We start from the raw sequence: 19,157 nt of genomic DNA, 5'->3' as shown, positions 1-19,157 counted from the left end.
TCTCAGGAGGGGAGCACTGCTTGCAGGGCTGAGCTAGCTGCCCCATCTGGAGCCATCCTGCTGCACAAGTGAGATTATTAACTAAAAGGGCCAGAGGCCAGCATAAATTACATGTCTGAACTAGACAGGAATTTTCACTCTTAGACCTCCACCTAGGTGACTTTAGACAAGTGATTTATCTTTCTTATACCTTTGTTTCCTCATCCATAAAATGACGGCAATAGTATTATCTACCTGATTGGGTTGTGGTGGGGATTAAAAGAAAGCAAGTATGTAAAACCTAGCACATTATCTGAAACATAATTAGTATGCAATAAATCACCACTTAAGAATAACAAGGGGGAGTTCCCGTCGTGGCGCAGTGGTTAACAAATCCGACTAGGAACCATGAGGCTGCAAGTTCGGTCCCTGCCCTTGCTCAGTGGGTTAACGATCTGGCGTTGCTGTGAGCTGTGGTGTAGGTTGCAGACGCTGCTCGGATCCTGCGTTGCTGTGGCTCTGGCGTAGGTTGGTGGCTACAGCTCCGATTGGACCCCTAGACTGGGAACCTCCATATGCCGCAGGAGCGGCCGAAGAAATAGCAAAAAGACAAAAAAAAAAAAAAAAAAAAAAGAATAACAAGGGGTTCCCACTGTGGCTCAGCAGAAATGAATCTGACTAGTATCTATGAGGACACAGGTCTGATCCCTGGCCTCACTCAGTGGGTGAAGGATCTGGTGTTGCCTTGAGCGGTGGTGTAGGCCAACAGTTACAGCTCCAATTAGACCCTTAGCCTTGGAACCTCCATATGCCGTGAGTGCAGCCCTAAAAAAATGAAAACGAACCAAAAAAAATAACAGAACTTTATCCCACAATAGACATACAGGGAAATGCTGAGACTGATTTGACATTATCCCTAAGGAACAGATGGAATCCATTACGGCTAAAATTAATTCCTTTTGAGCTGATCTGATTAAATTAAGCTGGTATTTGGGGGGCCAAAGAATGTAGTTATGCTATGCTTCTAGTTTTGTCCAGGAATAAGGAACTACATCTTTTTTTTTGTTTGAAAGCACTCTAAATTCCCTGTAAACACACTGTCTTCTGGAATTCTAGTGTCCAATGTCAGTGTGTATGTTAGATAAAAATTCTTACCAAATTAAAGAAGATTTGGGGTTTCTTAAAATACTCAAATATGTGCTTTGAGAGTAACAGACATAATTTAATACTCTGCTTCAGGGAAAGAACTGTCTCTTTATGGACATAATACCACAGACCTTAAATAAATAACAAAAATATGGTAGAGATTTTTTTCTAGCATTTTCAGGCATTTTTTCCAGCATTTTTTTCTAGCATTTCGATGGTCAGAGTTGACATAAGCAATGTTTTCAGTCATAGCAAGTGGGTTAAGGGGATGAGATTAGCAATTTTTCCTCCCTCTCCCTTTTATTTTTCTTGTCAAAATTATTTTCTCCTGCTTTTTTTTCCCTGACTGCTTTTATAATGAAAAATAGTATGATTTAAGAAGGAATGACCTAGCCACTTGGTGGCAGTATGCTGTGAGGAATATAGCCTATAGGGCTTCACACTTAAAAAATTTGGTCATTGAATTTTTCCTCTGACAATTTCGTTTATAATTGTCTTACTTCAGATATCTAATTCTTTGTGAAATTACCTTCTCATAATTAAGAATCTCCTTTTGATGACTTTAATGTAATCTAAATTTAAATGAATATACCTGGATGAGAATCGCTTCTCGGCCTTTTGGCTAAGATCAAGTGAATATACCTGGATGAGGTGACACTCTGATCGCAAAAGGCTCTAAAGGAAGACTGTTTATTCTCTATTAGAGCTAATAAAGCCCTAGTCAGATATAAAATTATTTTTATGTGATGCAAATTAATAACTGAAGTTTCACGGCCAAATAACCACCTGTAGTTTAGACAACAGAATTATATCGACCTTTATTAAAAGTCAACAGCACTATATATTATTTTTAAATAAAAATGCTAATGGGGGCATGGCTGTAATTTTGGAAGTTTACCTAAATTCATTACATACAAAAAGGCTTGTAGAAGGCACTACAAATGGTAGGCCAAAAAAAATAGTAATTTTAATATAATAAAATATAATAAATAAATAAAATAAATAAAATGAAATAAAAAAATATAATAAAAGTGAAAACAATAATAATAATAATAATGCAATAAACCCAGGATTTTGCCAAATTGAAAGTTGTGTAACATTTGACTGTAATATTTTTCTTAAAATTTTAAAGTCATGTTCTTGTACACTCCTGCTGGGGCTCCTTGAGAGTGCACATTAGCTTACAAAACACTCATTTAGATGAATAAACCTGTCCCTCGGCCACTGAGAAATAACCATGCTCCCTCAAGGTTTGGTGGAAACACACAGGCCAAAAGGAGACTCGGTGAGGAGCCAGAAAGCATTCCTGATTTGTCACAATTCACAGTAAAACCTTTCCCTCTTGCTGTGAGAGAAGCAAGAATAAAAACACAGGAAAGAACTTTGGGCTTTTCTGATGTTTTCATCTCCTAAAATCCCCTATCCATTGTTCTTAGAAAAATATTCTTCAATTGAGCCCGTGCCTGCACCCAGATCAGCCCTCTTAAAACATTTCCAAAGACCCAGAGGAAGCTTTATGTCAGAACTCCTGTGATATTTTTCTCAAAGAGAGTTGCCCAGGTCACACAGCTCATGATACAAGCCTGTGACATCTCCATAGCAGTTAAGGATGCTTTAAGGTGTGATTTCTCCCTGAGCCCCCAAATCATTCTTTTAAATGAAGAATTTGAACCCTGAAAGCAGAATGACTGAATAAATAAGGCTTGGGGCCCTTTGGGGGCACTGAGAGCTTAGACCCATTTTCAGGAATGTCTTCTGTTACCTGGGAGAATCGTGTCCTTGAAGTCACCTCTGGCAGCTTTGAATTACCAGGAGGGAGGAGGGGGGTAAGGAAGCTCCAGGACTCTTTTGAGGTCAGACAGAAAATGAGTTAACTGCCAAGGTGGCTTGCCTCACCCTGGTGAGATGCTTTCATTTGCAGTATCCAAACGGCCCTCACGAGTAGGCAGGGCTGGCCAGCATCCTGGCCAGCAGAAAAGCAGAGGGAAGTCACTGATGGCCTTCTGTGCTTGTGTTATAACATCAAATTGTCTGATAATCAAAACTAAGCTTCTTATATGGAGCTAAGATGGTGCTGATATCATCTGTGCAAAGGCAGATGTGATCTTGGAGGCTCTTAAGGAAACCCAAACTTTATTGCATCATCTACTGGAATGAATCAAGTAGAAACCAGGTGTGTGTGTATGTGTGTCTGTGTCTGTGTGTGTGTGTGGTTTTTCCTGGTTCAGAGAATGAAATAAACTCCTCAGTATTTGCTGCCTAGAAGTCTCATGACATTATTGGACACGTCTTAAAGTTTTACAAACCCTACGTAGTTTTTATTGTCATTTAAAAGTTTCTTCCTTTGGGCTTTACGCAATTTAATAAAAAGAAGAAAAGACATTATATACTATTTTTAAATAAAAATGCTAATGGGGGCATGGCTCACCCACTCCAAGGTTTTTGCTTTTACTTCATCTTTCAAGCCTATTAAAGACATTGGTTTATTTTATTTTTTATTTATTCATTTATTTATTTGGGCCGCTCTAGCGGCATATGGAGGTTCCCACGCTAGAGGTTGAAGCAGAGCTGTAGCCACCCGGCCTACACCAGGGCCACAGCAATGCGGGTTCCGAGCTGTGTCTGCAACCTACACCACAGCTCACAGCAACACTGGATCGTTAACCCACTGGGCAAGGGCAGGGATTGAACCCAAAACCTCATGGTTCCTAGTCGGATATGTTAACCACTAAGCCATGACGGGAACTCCCAACATTGGTTTATTTTAATCATCTCCAAACAAGTGAGGAGACTCTTTTAGGAAATTAGGTAACCTGAATGAAAAATCTAAGAAGCTGATGCTATTTTCTTTTTGTTTAAGTCCCCCAGGTCACAGTGAAATCATTCCAACATGACGCTCAGAATTCTGGGCTTCCGGTTGCTTCCATCTTTAAAGGACACCTTACCTCTGGTAAGAAAGCACTGCTTGGGTTTGTGCGGTGGTCATTACTAATCATTCATTTGAATGCTCCATACGAAAAATTATGTGTCAGGCCTAAGTTTCTTAGTGGCAAAATATGACACATGCATTCCATTGGAAAATAATCAACAAATCTGCTTAAAATTGAATTTAAGGAGTGGTTTAGGTAGATTTTGTCAGCTTTTGCTCTGGATTAGATACATTTTCATTTCAATTGGTGCTAGGCCTCAAAATGTCCTTCTTAAAAACAACACAACAACAACAACAAAACATCATTTGAGTGTCTATTGCCAAAACTCAGCCTCTGTCCACTGGTGCTGAAGAGACAGGAGTTCCTGTTGGGGTTGAGCAGAAACAAATCTGACTAGTATCCGTGAGGATGCAGGTTCGATCCTTGGCCTCACTCAGTGGGTTAAGGATCTGGCATTGCCTTGAGCTATGGTGTAGGTTGCAGACACGGCTCGGATCCTGAGTTGCCATGACTGTGGTGTAGGTCAGTGGCTACAGCTCCGATTGGTTCTGGGAAAGGTTCTGGTGGTCCTCCTCCTTTCTGGAATGAAGAATGCTTCATAACACTTTTCATTTGTTGGGGGTTTGGCTCCACAGAAGAACTCAAAGTTATTGTTATGTATAAACTTCGAGGAGGAACCAGGACCCTGCCCCAAGGCTGCACTACTGTTTCCTGACTGCTCCCCCTGGTCTCCGCACCCCACTCCTCCCCTGCTTTGCAACTGTTTGAACATGGAGGCTGAAGCTTATTCCCTAAAAACAAGAAATGGGGGGGCACAGAAAGGCTTGTGTGCTCAGGAGTCCCACATGGTCCTGCTTGGTTTCATGTCTACCATGTACCAGGAGTTTCATATATACCATCTTTTTCAATCTTCAAAATTTTTATCCATCTTCAAAACAACCTGGTGAGATAAGTGTTATATACACTCATATCTGTTTCACAGATAGGAAAATGGGAGCCCAGAGAGGTTGAGGAACTTGTTCAGACCTTGTTTTTCAAATCCGAAAGTCTGTGCTCTCTTATACAAGTCAGCTGCCATTTTATTTGTTACTATGATTCAGTATTTTCCATTGATAAGCATACATAAATATTTGAGGCATAAAAATATATTAGATCAGATTGTACAATGGGCAAATATAGCTCTAAATAAAAATTTCAAATCGAAAAACTTTAGATATAACTATTTCACCACTGACCATGGGTAGAAAATGCGGCAGGAATAGTATAAAAACTTTTACAGGTAATATTGGTATTCTGAGGACTTTTGTTTATTCAAAAAAATATTCTAACAATGGAATACTACTCAGCCCTAAAAAAGAACAAAATAATGCTATTTGCAGCAACATGGATGCAACTAGAGGTTACCACACTAAGTGAACTAAGTCAGAAAGTGAAAGACAATTACCATATGATGTCAGTTATACGTAGAATCTAAAGTATGGTACAAACAAACCTACCTACAAAACAAACTCACAGACATAGAGAACAGACTTGTGGTTGCCAAGGTGCGGGGGAGGGAGAGGGATGGACTGGGAGTTTGGGGTTAGTAGATGCAAACTATTACATTTAGAATGGACAAACAACAAGGTCCTACTGCCTAGCATAGGGAACTGGAACTATATCCAGTCTCCCAGGACAAATCTCGATGGAAAAGAATATTAAAAAGAATGTGTGTGTGTGTGTGTGTGTGTGTGTGTGTAACTGAGTCACTTTACTATACAGCAGAAATTAGCACAACACTGTAAATCAACTATATCTTAATTTTTTTAAATTCAACAATATTCTATGTGCTAGGCACTATTCTGAGTATTGGGTAACCAGCAGTGAAAAAAATGAATGAAGCCCCTGTCCCCATGGAGCTTCCATTCCAGATAGACAGGGTGGGTGGGGCAAACAACAAACAAAAAGAGAAAAGCACGGTGACAGTAAGTATTATAAACATGAGCAATGTAAGAGGGCTCTGAATTTGTATTATGTGAATCAATTATGAGCCAAGTGCTTAGGTTCAGGTCAGGTGCCTGATTACAGATGCCCGCACAGATTTACACCTTGATATTTCCGTGGGAATTGTGGAAGCTAGGAACTCATGGCTGCTCTGTTAGAAAGGTATTATTATCTCTATTTCATGGAAGAGGAAACTTGAGCTTCAGCAAGTTCATTATTATGCTCTGAGCTTCCAGAGCTGATAGGCGGCACATCTAATTCGAACCCGTTATCTCAGATATGCTCTCAATCACTCTGTTCTCTTCCTGCACTCCTTTACCTGGCCCCACATTAGCGTGGGGAGTCTCCACCCTCTTCCAGGCTTTAATGGCCAAGAGCATGTGGCAGCCACTACCTCCAGTTAGTGTATTTGAAACTCTCAGCAATAGTATTTTAGTCCTAAGAAAACACTAATTCCATATCCCACTGAGACTTTGGAGTGAAATAAACCATACTGGCTCCTGCCCACCAGTTGGCCTTAGAAGAGGGGCTGGGAGTTCCCGTCGTGGCGCAGTGGTTAACAAATCTGACTAGGAACCATGAGGATGCAGGTTCGATCCCTGGCCTTGCTCAGTGGGTTAAGGATCCGGTGTTGCCGTGGCTCGGATCCTGCGTTGCTGTGGCTCTGGTGTAGGCCGGTGGCTACAGCTCCGATTCGACCCTTAGCCTGGGAACCTCCATATGCTGTAGGAAGCGGCTCTAGAAAAGGCAAAAAGACCAAAAAAAAAAGAGGGGTTGGATAACCTGAGACCCCCAAGTGTAGAGCAGGTACAGCAAGTAAATAACTAGATCAGGGCCAATACCGTGCCTGAAACATGGTAAGTATTTGATAAGCACTTGCTAAGGCAGAAAAAAGGAGGAAGAAGGATGGAAGGGGCCAATACCCCGCATGGCTCAGCACCTCCCCCAGTGTGATAAGTCATATCTCAGTAATATTCTATATTTGAATGGAAGGTTTTTCATCTACTAGGGAGAAAATGGGATAAGCCTTGTAGCTAACACATATTCTATATAATATATAACACATGTTATATTAATTATTTAAAGATTTCAGGTGATTAATTCCACTGCAAAATTAAACAAAAAAAAAAGCATTGTTGTTAAAATGTCAGTGCGAGATATATGGCAGTCTGGATTTCTCATATATAATTCTAAGTAGAGTGAATATCCTTTTTCAGCAAGAAAAAATTCATGAACAACAAATTTTGAAGAATGGTGACGAGTTGTACATAACTCCTGTCGTGTGCAAAATATTTTTTTAAAAACCCACAAACCTCAGTTGTGATTGTGGCCAGCTTTAGACTCTGTTGCAAGCAACTGGGAATTCTCACTTGTGTCAGAAAAAGCAAATGAGGTGGTTCATCACTAAGCCTTTTTTTTTAATATAAAACATGCAAGCACAAGCTCAGAAAAGTGTCTGATGCTGACCACATTTGCCAGAGACACAATTCTAGAAACCCACCGACATCAGATACACATAGCCCGATTTTCTCAAACACAAGGTCTTGTTGTGCAGTTTGGAAGGACAGTCACGTGACAGCCCAAGGTAAAGGTTGATTTTATTTTCCCCTTCCTTGTTTCCTTTGCGATCAGTGACCTTCATTTGGAGCAGAGTAGAGAGAACAATGATTCTGGCATCACATGGACACACGTGCTTAGCTAAAATTATTTTTCTTTCCTTTCAGACAACAGGCAACAAGACATTGGCCTTTTATTGGGAATGGTCTTCTTTGCCGTTTTGTTGTCAATTCTTTCTTTGATTGGGATATTTAACAGATCGCTCCGAACGGGGTAGGTTTTTGTAGAATTTGTTTTCTGATATAGACCATCTACTTGTACCATCAAAATGTAGTCAACTCAGTGATTTACCAGAGGAGAAAAAAAAAAATCCATCAACATTTGTCTTGAGAGAAAGAAAAAACAAAAGGAACCGTGTGTGTTTAAGGAATACCCACTCTTGCCAAACTCTTTATAAATGTCATTCATTTAATCCCTGAAAGGACCCTTCCAGAAAAGCTCAATGGCCTGTTTTACAGATGGCTTACACAGGCTTAGAGAGGTTAAGTGGTCAGCCCAAGGTCCCCAAACACTAAGCCAGGAGTCCCAAGGCAGCTGATATTAGCTCTGTGTTCTCTCTTTCACCAGGCAGCCGTTTCATTGTGCCCTGACATCCATTTCCAGTGCCTGGATTCTTCACAGGGGTTAAAGTCATAGCCTGCCTCAAGTTCTACCCAAATAAATCCCCTGAATCGGTGTGAGGAGAAGCACAGCAATGTCTGAATTCATCACTTTAATACCAGCTGTGTTAGGGTTCAAATTCAGCCCCAATGCCCTTCTCCTCGGCCTCCTTCAATCAATTTTTTCCCCACAATATATTAGTGAAGATCAATGCCTAGTTATTAAAAAATGAGACTTTGAGGGAAGCCGTGCCTTTGATTCCCTAAATTGTACTAGACGCACTGAGTGCTTCTAATCTATTAATAGAGTTGTTTGATGTGGCAGTCTTCTAGTGCATCCAATGACACACAGAGTTTAACATGCGTTCTTGGCCTAGTTGGCACTGAGTTTCTACTTCTTGCCATCACTTGCTTCATGAGTTAAGTGAATTTCTTTCTTTGAAATGCATCATCAAAATGCAGGAGAAGGATGTAGAATGAGCAATTCTAAATATACAGTACACTAGTGATTTTCTTTTTATTTACATAGGCTTTTTCCTCAGAACTTAAGGATTTAAATTACGTATTAATAAACATAGCATTGGTACCCTTGTGAGGTGGGCAAATTAATATGGAACTTTATTTTAGGTTGTTTTAAAATATACTTGATTATAAAGCCCTTTGAGACATCTTAATGTGCAAACATGTGCAAATATGTGGCATTATCCAAAGATGTCCTATTTAGTGTGACATTTTAAATAATATTAAGATTATTACTGAGTATAACCTAAAGATTCACTTCCTACTGGTAATGACAAATAAAAAGATTTTAAAACATCTTTGCTAATTTAATTATTTTTAAAGAAAGACAGTTCAAGAGGTGCTTCCAATATAAATATCTTACATATAAATGGAGTTGTTTACTATAACTATACATTATTCATAAAAGCCGTTATTTCAGAAACAGAACTGAAAAGCAGATGGCAAAACATTTTTAAGTATAATAAAACCCAGAGTGGGTACACATGTATATGGATGTGTATATATATTATATTATCCATAATATATATACATATGCATATATAATACAGATTTTTTTCCTCACTGAATAAATGAGCATGCTGTATAAAATCTTTTCTGTAATAGCATGAATTTACTAATTTGGTCTAATGTTAAGTACACGAAGTGTGAATGAGTAAATAAGCAGGACAGTTAAACATCGTATAAACATGTGAAAAGAGAAATTATTTTTACCCTACGGTTCAGGGTCAAATTGGACTAGCAAAATCCATGTAGCCATCTTGGTTGCTACTTAAGAAAGGTTCCTAGAGAAGCTGCATGAACAGATAAAGGAGTTTGATCTGTTTGGTACCTTGTTAACATGTAATAATGTACCAGACATCAGTGGAATCTCTTCTAAATTCCTGGTGCAACCTCTTTGCTCAGTTCTTATCTAAATGTAGAAAGTGCTTGGTGCCAAGGGGTAGCTTAGGAGGAGAAGTGGGGTGCTCACGGTCTCTCCCTCTTCTTCCCATCACCCCACCCCAGTGATCCTTGATAAGCACACAGCCTAAGTAAAAATCAGTGTTCCCATCATGCCACACAACTGCCAGGTAACTTCCCCAGCCTCCTACTCCAACTACCTAGGAAGTCCGAACCTTTCACTATCATTTCAACTTTCTTTAGAATCATACCAATTAGAGGAGCCCAAATATTATAGTTTTATTACATGATACTCTCTTCCTTAATACTCCTCTGTAGTTATGGTCACCTTGGAAAGTTTTACAAAATACCTCTTAAGTGTTCCAAACTTTTCCATATGGATACCTCTTGCTTACAATGGATGTCACACTTAACATGTGCACAGTTTCACTTCCTGGGTGGTTCTCCCACTTATCTTGAATCTAGTGTGTTTTGGAATGTTCTGGCTCATTAGAGAGAGACAGAGCAACAGAGAAGGAAATGTGAAGACATTGAGTCAACTTCTCGCATAACTTTTTAAAGAGATGGAAATCTTAGCTCCTGCATCACAAAGTTTTTTATGCTACATTCCATTCTAGTAGATTTCCTAATCTCCTCGATTGCCCGCACCAATCCTCAACTAAGATGTTTATTCTAATGTGTCATTTCTGTTTTCAGAATTAAAAGAAGACTCTTATTGCTAATACCGAAGTGGCTTTATGAAGACATTCCTAATATGGAGAACAGTCATGTTGTGAAAATGCTACAGGTAATCAAACACCATCAAATATAAATTAAATGGCAGCTGAGCCCAAGAATGCAGCCCAATAATCAGAGTGGAATTTCCATTCGAATAAATGTATGCCTATTTGCATAACTACATAAATAAATGTACATAGAAATAAAATTATACATATTTCAAATCATACTTAAGAGAGATGAGAGAATGGAGTTAGGAGAAGAAAAGAGAGGTGGGAAGAAAAAAAAAAAAAAGCTATTCAGAAGAGAAAAGTGAAGTGGAAGATTGAGATCCAGGTTCCAGGTCACTTGGTGGCCAAGCAATTGGTAGGCATCTTCAGGGACAAAAGGAAGCAGCAAGAAAACTCAGTAGGGAGTTCCCATCGTGGCTCAGTGGGAACAAATCTGACTGGCATCCATGAGGATGCAGGTTTGATCCCTGGCCTTGCTCAGTGGCTTGGGGATCCAGCGTTGCCATGAGCTGTGGTGTAGGTCACAGACATGGCTCGGATCTGGCAGTGCTGCAGCTGTGGCATAGGCCAGCGGCTACAGCTCCGACTGGACCCCTAGCCTGGGAGCCTCCATGTGCCACAGAAGTGGCCCTTAAAAAAAAAAAAAAAAAAAAAAAAGCTAAAGGAAATCTTAGTAGAATGAGCCTCAGAGAGACAAAGGGACTTCTGATTTACCCAAGACTGGAGAAGCAGGTGGGCACTACCTCACTCCTGAGCCCCAGTAGAATTCAAGAAGATAAACGTGAGGTGTCTGCAGCAGGGGGTGTCACCAGGGGTAGGCCAGTTCCAGTTCAGCAAAAAATAGAGGGGTGCTCTGGGAAGACTGAGGCTGTTGGCGACTTGCTGGTTATGGAGGAGCTGCTGCTGATTATGGAGGAGGGGAAGGAATCTGCTATATGTTCTCCTCTACTTTCTGGCACAAAACCCAGTTGATGGGACAGACACATCCTCCAAAAGCATTGCAATGCGGCGATGTAGTACAGAACAGAAATGAGACCAAACATGATGACGGCATATAGGAAACATATTGAAAGATAGGAAGGAGTTGCTCAGGAGATCCAGCAGACATGCAAAATAGAAAGGACATCATGAGCAAAGGCACAGAGGGGAGAAGAGCATGTTGGGTGCTGCTTTATTGAAGCACCTGATGTGAGGTGTGGCTGGAATAATGCTGGAAGGCAGAGTGGGATCAGGTCACAGAAGGCCTTGTCATGGAACTCAGACTCCATCAGTCATTAGTTTTCAAACAGTCAAAAAAAAAAAATATATATATATATATATATATATTTAGCATGGGTACCCTTTGTTCAAAAGATGTGAGGAAGACAAATATTCGTAAGACAAATAAAAGTGGTTCTCTTTGGAGATCTAGTGAGCCGGCTAATCAACCACTTCCCTAGCCCTGGATCAATCCCTAAGGCCACAGTTCTCAGTCTCAGTGGCATCTCAGAATCCTGATTCCCAGGCCACAACCCAGGATCTCTGGGAGAGGTAGTGCAGGAGGAGATCTAGACATTAGCAGTTTTCCAAGCTTCCCAAGTGATTCCCCGACACAGCCAATGTTGGGAACACTGTTGAGGGATTAAATATTATTGCTAAAGAGAACAAGGTGTCAGTGAGGAGTTTCAGTTATCATAGGTCTGGTCCTAGGAAAGAGGCAGAATGAGAGCATCAGTGAAATGAGCATCATGATGTTTGGGCAAAGTGTCAAGAAGCAAGGACCCTCCGTGCTGACTGTGTAGAAAGTCTATAACATAGAGCCTGGAATGCATCTGCGGGATGTGACAAAGAGTTGGTGTCCAGGTGTTCAGTCCCATCCAGGTGTTCAGTAGGAAGCAAAGGGAAGGGTAGGAAGTGAGGACTGAGCGTGGAAATATCTTTTGATGATGATGGACTAGAAGGGAAATAAAGAAAGGGGCTCTGCTGCCACCATGGTCAAATCCTGTCAATACTCATGGAATGAATGAATAACAGTAGCTCCAGAGCAGTATGGACACAGAAGTGTGTTTGTACTAAATTGGATGGGCTTGAGAAGGACTAGGTCAAGCAAGACTGTGAAGGGATGAGGCAGAAAGGTTCACCCAGAGCAGGAAGAAGGACTCTTGTCCCTGGCTACTTGAAGAACAGAAAGAGTGGAGATTTGGCTGATTTTGAAGGAGGTCGTGTTGCCATGGAGGGGTGGCCCAGGGCAGCTGAACCCACATACAGAAGGAAGTAATGGTTGACAACTGACTGAAGGGCAAGCGTGTAGTCACCAAACTACAGCTAATAACTACTGTGGTCTTTATATTCATTCCACTTAGTCATTCTGTCTTACTCCCCTACTAGTTATCCTAGGGAACTGGGGCCATTCTGCAGCTCTGAGAATTCCCCTTGACTTCACTGTGACCAGATCCTCTTCTTCCTTTCTTGTCCTCGCTCTGGAACAGTCCCTTTGACTCTCCTGTGTCCTTCACCATGGTCTGACTGCTACCCTCTTCATGCAGCTGCCAGCCTGAAGAGGGCGAAACACCCCCTTCCTTCTGGTTTCCTACAGCATGTCTAGTTCTTCACCCATGACTATGCCCTTCCCAACCCAAACCTTGCCAGAGTCCTGGGGAGGCTGAGCCAAAGAAAATCTGAATGACACTTCATGCTGCTTTATTCAAGGTCTTCCTTCCCCTTCTGGGTCCTGGGATTAGAAGTGAGCCTTAGGGTTTCCTTCAGATGATTTTTTTTTTTGTCTTTTTGCTATTTCTTGGGCCGCTCCCGCGGTATATGGAGGTTCCCAGGCTAGGGGTCTAATCGGAGCTGAAGCCACCGGCCTATGCCAGAGCCACAGCAACGAGGGATCCGAGCCACGTCTGCAACCTACACCACAGCTCACGGCAACGCCTGATCGTTAACCCACTGACCAAGGGCAGGGACCGAACCCGCAACCTCATGGTTCCTAGTCGGATTCGTTAACCACTGCGCCACGACGGGAACTCCCAGATGATGTTTTCTGCCCAAAGACTAAGCCGTGGCCTTCTAGTCAGCTCAGGGGTATTCTCTAACAGAACACCACAGAGTGGGTGGCCTCAAGGACCAACATTTCTTTCTCACAATCCTGGAGGCTGGAAAGTCCAAGATCACCAGCAGATCTGGTTCCTGGTGAGAGCTCTTTTGCAGACAGCTGTCTTATTGCTGTATCCTCCCATGGCAGGCAGAGATCAGCTCTCCTGGGTCTTTTCTTAGGAGAACACTAGTCCTCTTGATGAAGGCCCCACCCTCATGACCTGATTACCTCCCAAAGGCCCCACCTCCTAATACCTTCACCGTGGGGATTAGGGCTTCTTCACCTTATGAATTTTGAAGAGACTCAAACATTCTGACCATAACAGGGAGCTGTAACTTTATACCTGTGTTGGGTGGGAGTTATTTGCCTTGGGAAGCCAGCCATCAGCTGGAAGACCTCGAGTCCTTTTCTTAACAGAAGAGTCATCAGGCTGTTATACAAATAAAAACTTTCTTCACTCACCCTCCTGACTGATTATCAGAGACATATCTGAATTGTGAATAGCCACACACCTTCAGAACCAGAGCACGAAGCATTTGTCACAACCTCATTCTCAAATGGAAGCAAAATAGGATTCTCCAGACAACCCCTCCAACATTCTTTATTTAAAGCTCTGTGTTAAGAAATATTCCAACATATTCCAAAATTTTAAAAGGCCCTGAAACAATACATAAGTTAATAGACATGAGAATTCTTTCTCTTTAAAATTTTTAAATCGAGACATGTGCATAAAGCATGGATTATTTTTTTATTATTCCTTTCCTTCGGTCTCTCCTGGCAGAATTTAACAAACACTTGGAATGGAGCAGGATAACGAAAGACAAAAGGAGGAAATCATATGAGAGGAGAAACAATATAAAAAAAAGTGAAGGGGAAAGGAAAGTTGAGGGAATGCAGACAATTCCAGTCCGATTCGATTATCCAGTTGGCCCCCTTTAAATGTCTTTTGTAAAATAAAACAATGTCTTTCCTTCCTAGGAAAAGAGTGAATTTATGAATAATAATTCCAGTAAACAGGTCCTATATGTTGACCCGGTGATTACAGAGATAGAAATCTTTCTCCCAGAAGAAAAACCCATGGGCTACAAGAAGGAAAAGAATACAGGATCCCTAGAGACAAGAAACAGCCTGCAAACATCACTACTCTCCAACACTACAGTTGTGTATATTCCTGATCTCAACACTGGGTATAAACCCCAGATTTCAAATTTTCTCACTGGGGGAAACCATCTCAGCAATAATGATGAAACGGCTTCCTCAACTTTGGAACCACCAGCTGATGCCTTAAACCTGGGCAAGAATGCCAGGTTTAAAAAACATCCTCATTTTGCCTTTTCTGTCTCAAGTATGACTTCGCTAAGCAACACACTATTTCTTGAAGAATTAAGCCTCATTTTAAATCAAGGAGAATGCAGTCCTACAGACTTGCAAAACTCAATAGAGGGGGAAACCACTGTACAGCTTCTAGAAAATGCGTCACCAAATGAAACTATCCCAGAACAGACTCTGCTGCCCGACGAATTTGTCTCCTGCTTGGGGAGAATGAACACAGAGTTGCCATCTATTAATTCTTATTTTCCGCAAAATATTTTGGAAAGTCACTTCAATAGGATTTCTCTCTTAGAGAAGTAGAGCCGTGTAGTCAAAATTAATGTGGGAAATCATCGGCCTTGCAGTCTGAAGATGGATTGCTTCAACACATATTTAATTCTGCACTATTTTTCAAAATTAGAGAATTAATATCCAAAGCTGGAACTTACTTCATGGCCAAAAAGCAGCAGCAATATTAGAGATGCCTTGTATATTTTTAAAAATGTCTTTTTTTTTTTTTTTTAACAGCTGTACCTGTGACATGTGGAAGTTCCCAGACTGGGGGCTGAGTTGGAGCTGCAGCTGAAGCCCATGCCACAGCCTTGGCAATACCAGATCCAAGCCACATGTGACCTACACCCACAGCTTGAGGCACGGCTGGATCCTTAACCCACCGAGCAAGGCCAGGGATCAAACCTGCAACCTCATGAAGACTACTTCAGGTCCTTAATCCATGGAGCCACAATGGGAACTCCCAACTATATCTTTTTTTATTTTCCCTCATTGCAAAGCACAAAACAGATCACTCTGTTGTATGAACAGTAAAGCAAAGTATATGGTAGTGAAAGAAATAATGAAAATCTTTAAAATCTAGTATTTGATTTTAATTCTTTAAAATTTAGTATTTGCTTGCAAGAGGAGATGCACGTTTAATTTTCATTGCTTAATATTCTCTTGAGTGGATAAAATATAGCCCACAAACAACAAAATAAGTAAGGGATAGAAACAAAGGAGCAATTAATTACATGTTTGCTGTGTTGTTTTTTTTTCTACTACTCCCTATTCAGGTGTTAAGGATTTGATCTTCCTTATTTTGGACTGAGAGCTGTAAAACAGCGATGTATGGAAATCATGAGATAGTTGCCTTCATTCCGGTTAAGAGTGATGATATTGTTTTCCTGAGGGGTTAGCTGTGTATTAATTATACTACAGTAGATTTTTGAGGCAAAGGATGCAGGATCGACAAGCTGTAATTATTTCTGTTGATTAGATATATATCAGAAAATTATTGCTGGCATTCCTGTTGTGGCTCAGCAGTTAATGACCCTGACTAACATCCATGAGGACACAGATTCAATCCCTGGCCTCACTCAGCAGGTTAAGGATCTGGCATTGCCGTGAGCCTTGGTATAGGTTGAAGACGTGGCTCAGATCTGGCATGGCTGTGGCTGTGGCATAGGCTGGTGGCTACAGCTCTGATTCAACCCCTAGCCTGGGAACCTCCATACATTGCAGGTGCAGCCCCAAAAAGCAAAAAAAAAAAGTTAAAACAGGTACTTTTCCAAATGTAGGATGGCAATACCTGCCACTGCCTCATATCCCATGTCTCCTGTGGACATCACTAACCCTTTACCACCTGCCTTTCTACTGAGCCTTTCAGTGGCCCTCTGAATCCTCACAGCACAATGCTCATAATAGCCACAGTCAACAAGGGCTGGGACAGGCAATGAACTCTACCTGCCATCTGATCAATACTGAAAGTGGGTAATTTAAAAAAAAAAAAAAGTGAATATTTTAAGCTGAGAAATGGTACCCAGCAGACGTCTCTATTATGATCAGTTTTTAAGGTCAAGGGGAAATTTTTCTAATGATCAGAACAATTTGCAAATTGAGAAGATTACCTATTGAATGTCTAACAGCTGTTAGCAATAATTTATATTCAGATTAAATAGTATAACTGTATTGGTTAATCAAAAATGGATCAGTGTTTGGCACCTAAGCAAGCTGTTTTGTTTTGTTCTGGGCTTGGGGGGAAAAAAACAAAAGCAGTTTTATTGTCATTAACTGTCCCCGCGAGGAGGATGACCATACATCCTGGTTTATCCTGGTTTTTGTCTCTTGTCCCAGGGCAAAGTATGGCCATTGTGCCCTTTCACTTTCAGAAACATCCCTCTGGATGATAAATCACTTGCTCACTCTATCTGCATAGTCTGTCTAATGTCCAACATATAAATTTCTCACAATTCATCTCTTTTTTTGCGTTGACAGTCCTCTCTTTACATCATTTACTAAAGCTGTTCTGCTCCAAAATGAACATTACTACTCAGAGTAAAAAACATACCCCCGCTGAGAAATTCTCTTCGATTATCCAGGAATGTGTATATATTTGTTGTACTTCACAAATTCTGAAGAGTATATTTTAAATCACTAATGAAACCCTAGTATTATTAAATATCTGGACTTGTAAATCATCATATGCCTTTGCTTTATTCTTTTTAAAAAAAAATTTTTTTTGGTCGTTTACAGGGCCGCACCCACGGCATATGAAAGTTCCCAGGCTAGGGGTCGAATCAGAGCTGCAGCTGCTGGCTGATACCTCAGCCACAGCAACGCCAGATCCAAGTCATGCCTGCAACCTACACCGCGGCTTGCAGCAATGCTGGATCCTTAACCTGTAGGAGAAAATGTCCCAATAAAATGTAGAAAGGAGAGACCCCGGCCATGATGACTAAGCAAAGTCTAACCAACTGCCCCAACCAGTCCTTCCCCATGCATCTGCTTCTGTAAATTTGTTTCCGCATCTACTACCTTGCCTGACGTCACTCCAGTCCAACCAGCCAAGCTTGGACCTGGAAGACGTAGCCCATAAAAGCCTTGTGAAACCCTTCTTCCGGGCTCAGACTCTGGAGAGCGATCTCCTCTGAGCCCGCCAGCATAATAAACCTGAGTTCTCCAACTCTCCGAGTGCTCGCTTGGTTTCTCGCCGGGTAAAAGAGCTGATCCACTATGGCCACAGAGCTACTGGAGCTGGTACGCTCCAGCCACAGGGCTGTCGCTAGAGCTGATACGCTGCAGCACAGGGCTGCTGGGTATCTGCTGTAACAAACCCACTGAGTAAGGCCACGGATTGACTCTGCATCCTCATGGACATTAGTCGGATTCTTAACACCCTGAGCCACAATGGGAACCCCCTGCCTTTGCTTTATTCTTATCCAAAGGGAGAACAAAATGAAGCAAAGAGGCAGGTAGTGTTTGAGATAGAAATTTTAAAAAGGCCAAGATGAATCTTTGAGGTTTACCAATCTGATGGAGACATCTGTTAACAAGTGAAGAATACCTTCGCAGTGTGTTTCAGTATAATTGTAACCAGCCTGATCAAAAAAGCTTTTGTCGAGCTGAAAGGGTTACAGCATGATTTGATCTTCTGTGTGTGCTTTCAATGCAGTCAGTGTCTCCTTTAGAACTTCTTGCCCCCTGGAATGGGAAAGGGCAGCTTTCTCTCCCTATGGTTGCCATTCCCACACCCGTATCGCCGTTCAGCACAGAGGACACCCTTCTGGTTCCATTTATAACGTTAGCCTTTGGTGGTCCAATGCATTAAAAATTGAGGCTCCACCTATAAGCAAAGCAACGTGTCTGCCATTGCCCCCCCCTCAGGGAAAATTTCAAAGGCTTCAGCACGAGGCCAACTTGGCAAACGGAAAGCGGTTTCTGTCTATGATTCTTTCATTCAATAAGCAGTTGGCTTTAGTGTTAAGTGCCCCTACTATGTGCAAGGCACTTCTGAGTGACATGGATGCTAATAAAACCAGCCACGTCCCTTCAGCCTTAGGGCTTATATTCCAGGGGCAAGAAGCAGATAACACATGGGACCAAATCATTGCCTTTCAAGGGCTTACATCTTGGTGGGGAAGGGGGTGGGACAGGAGATGGAGAGACAGAAAAAAATAAAGAAGAAAAATGCCAGAATATGAGTGCTGTGTGGAGAGGGAACATGGGACAGCGTAGGAGAGAGGGACTTGGTGGCCACTTTATGCTGGGTGTGAAACTGAGCAGGGCCCTGTGACACAAAAGCCCACGTCCCGATTGCTTTTTAGGAAATAGGCCTCATTCAGCTTCCTTGACCTTCCCTGAGTTCAAACAGTTGCTAATCAGGGAAGGGAGGAGCAGTCGAGACACAATAGTGCAGCCTTGGGGCAGGGAGTTGGTTCCTCCTTAAGGAATATTCATAACAATACCTTTGAGTTCTTCTGGAGAACTAAAAGCTCCCAGAAATGGAAGATGTTAATGAATCATTCTTCATTTCAGATAGGAGACTCCCAGAACCTGTCCTTGGACCACTTAACACCAGCTTTGAAAAACAATG

At 41.6% G+C, this 19,157-nt stretch overlaps 2 protein-coding genes across 8 annotated transcripts in view; one reads left to right on the top strand and one right to left on the bottom strand.

Moving 5' to 3' along the window:
- IL23R (interleukin 23 receptor) overlaps nucleotides 1-17,262 on the top strand; it is a 65,024-nt gene extending 47,762 nt beyond the window's left edge. For 4 of the 6 annotated variants that reach the window (XM_084958706.1, XM_084958708.1, XM_021093601.2 and 1 more), the window contains 4 exons: nucleotides 3,986-4,075; nucleotides 7,763-7,868; nucleotides 10,373-10,463; nucleotides 14,459-17,262. In XM_084958706.1, the coding sequence (XP_084814832.1) occupies nucleotides 3,986-4,075; nucleotides 7,763-7,868; nucleotides 10,373-10,463; nucleotides 14,459-15,112 (941 nt within the window). In that variant the 3' untranslated portion in view covers nucleotides 15,113-17,262. 6 annotated transcript variants of the gene reach the window in all.
- C6H1orf141 (chromosome 6 C1orf141 homolog) overlaps nucleotides 1-19,157 on the bottom strand; it is a 185,717-nt gene that overhangs the window by 151,969 nt on the left and 14,591 nt on the right. The window lies entirely within an intron of this gene.

This window comes from Sus scrofa, chromosome 6 (assembly GCF_054392235.1).
Source record: "Sus scrofa isolate SSC_HxYL_T2T_F1_AM1 chromosome 6, Sscrofa_HxYL_maternal_Yorkshire_Landrace_v2.0, whole genome shotgun sequence".
Classification (NCBI taxonomy): domain Eukaryota; kingdom Metazoa; phylum Chordata; class Mammalia; order Artiodactyla; family Suidae; genus Sus; species Sus scrofa.
The sequence above is the reverse complement of the archived record's forward strand: the minus strand, read 5'-3'. Positions and strand labels throughout refer to the sequence as shown.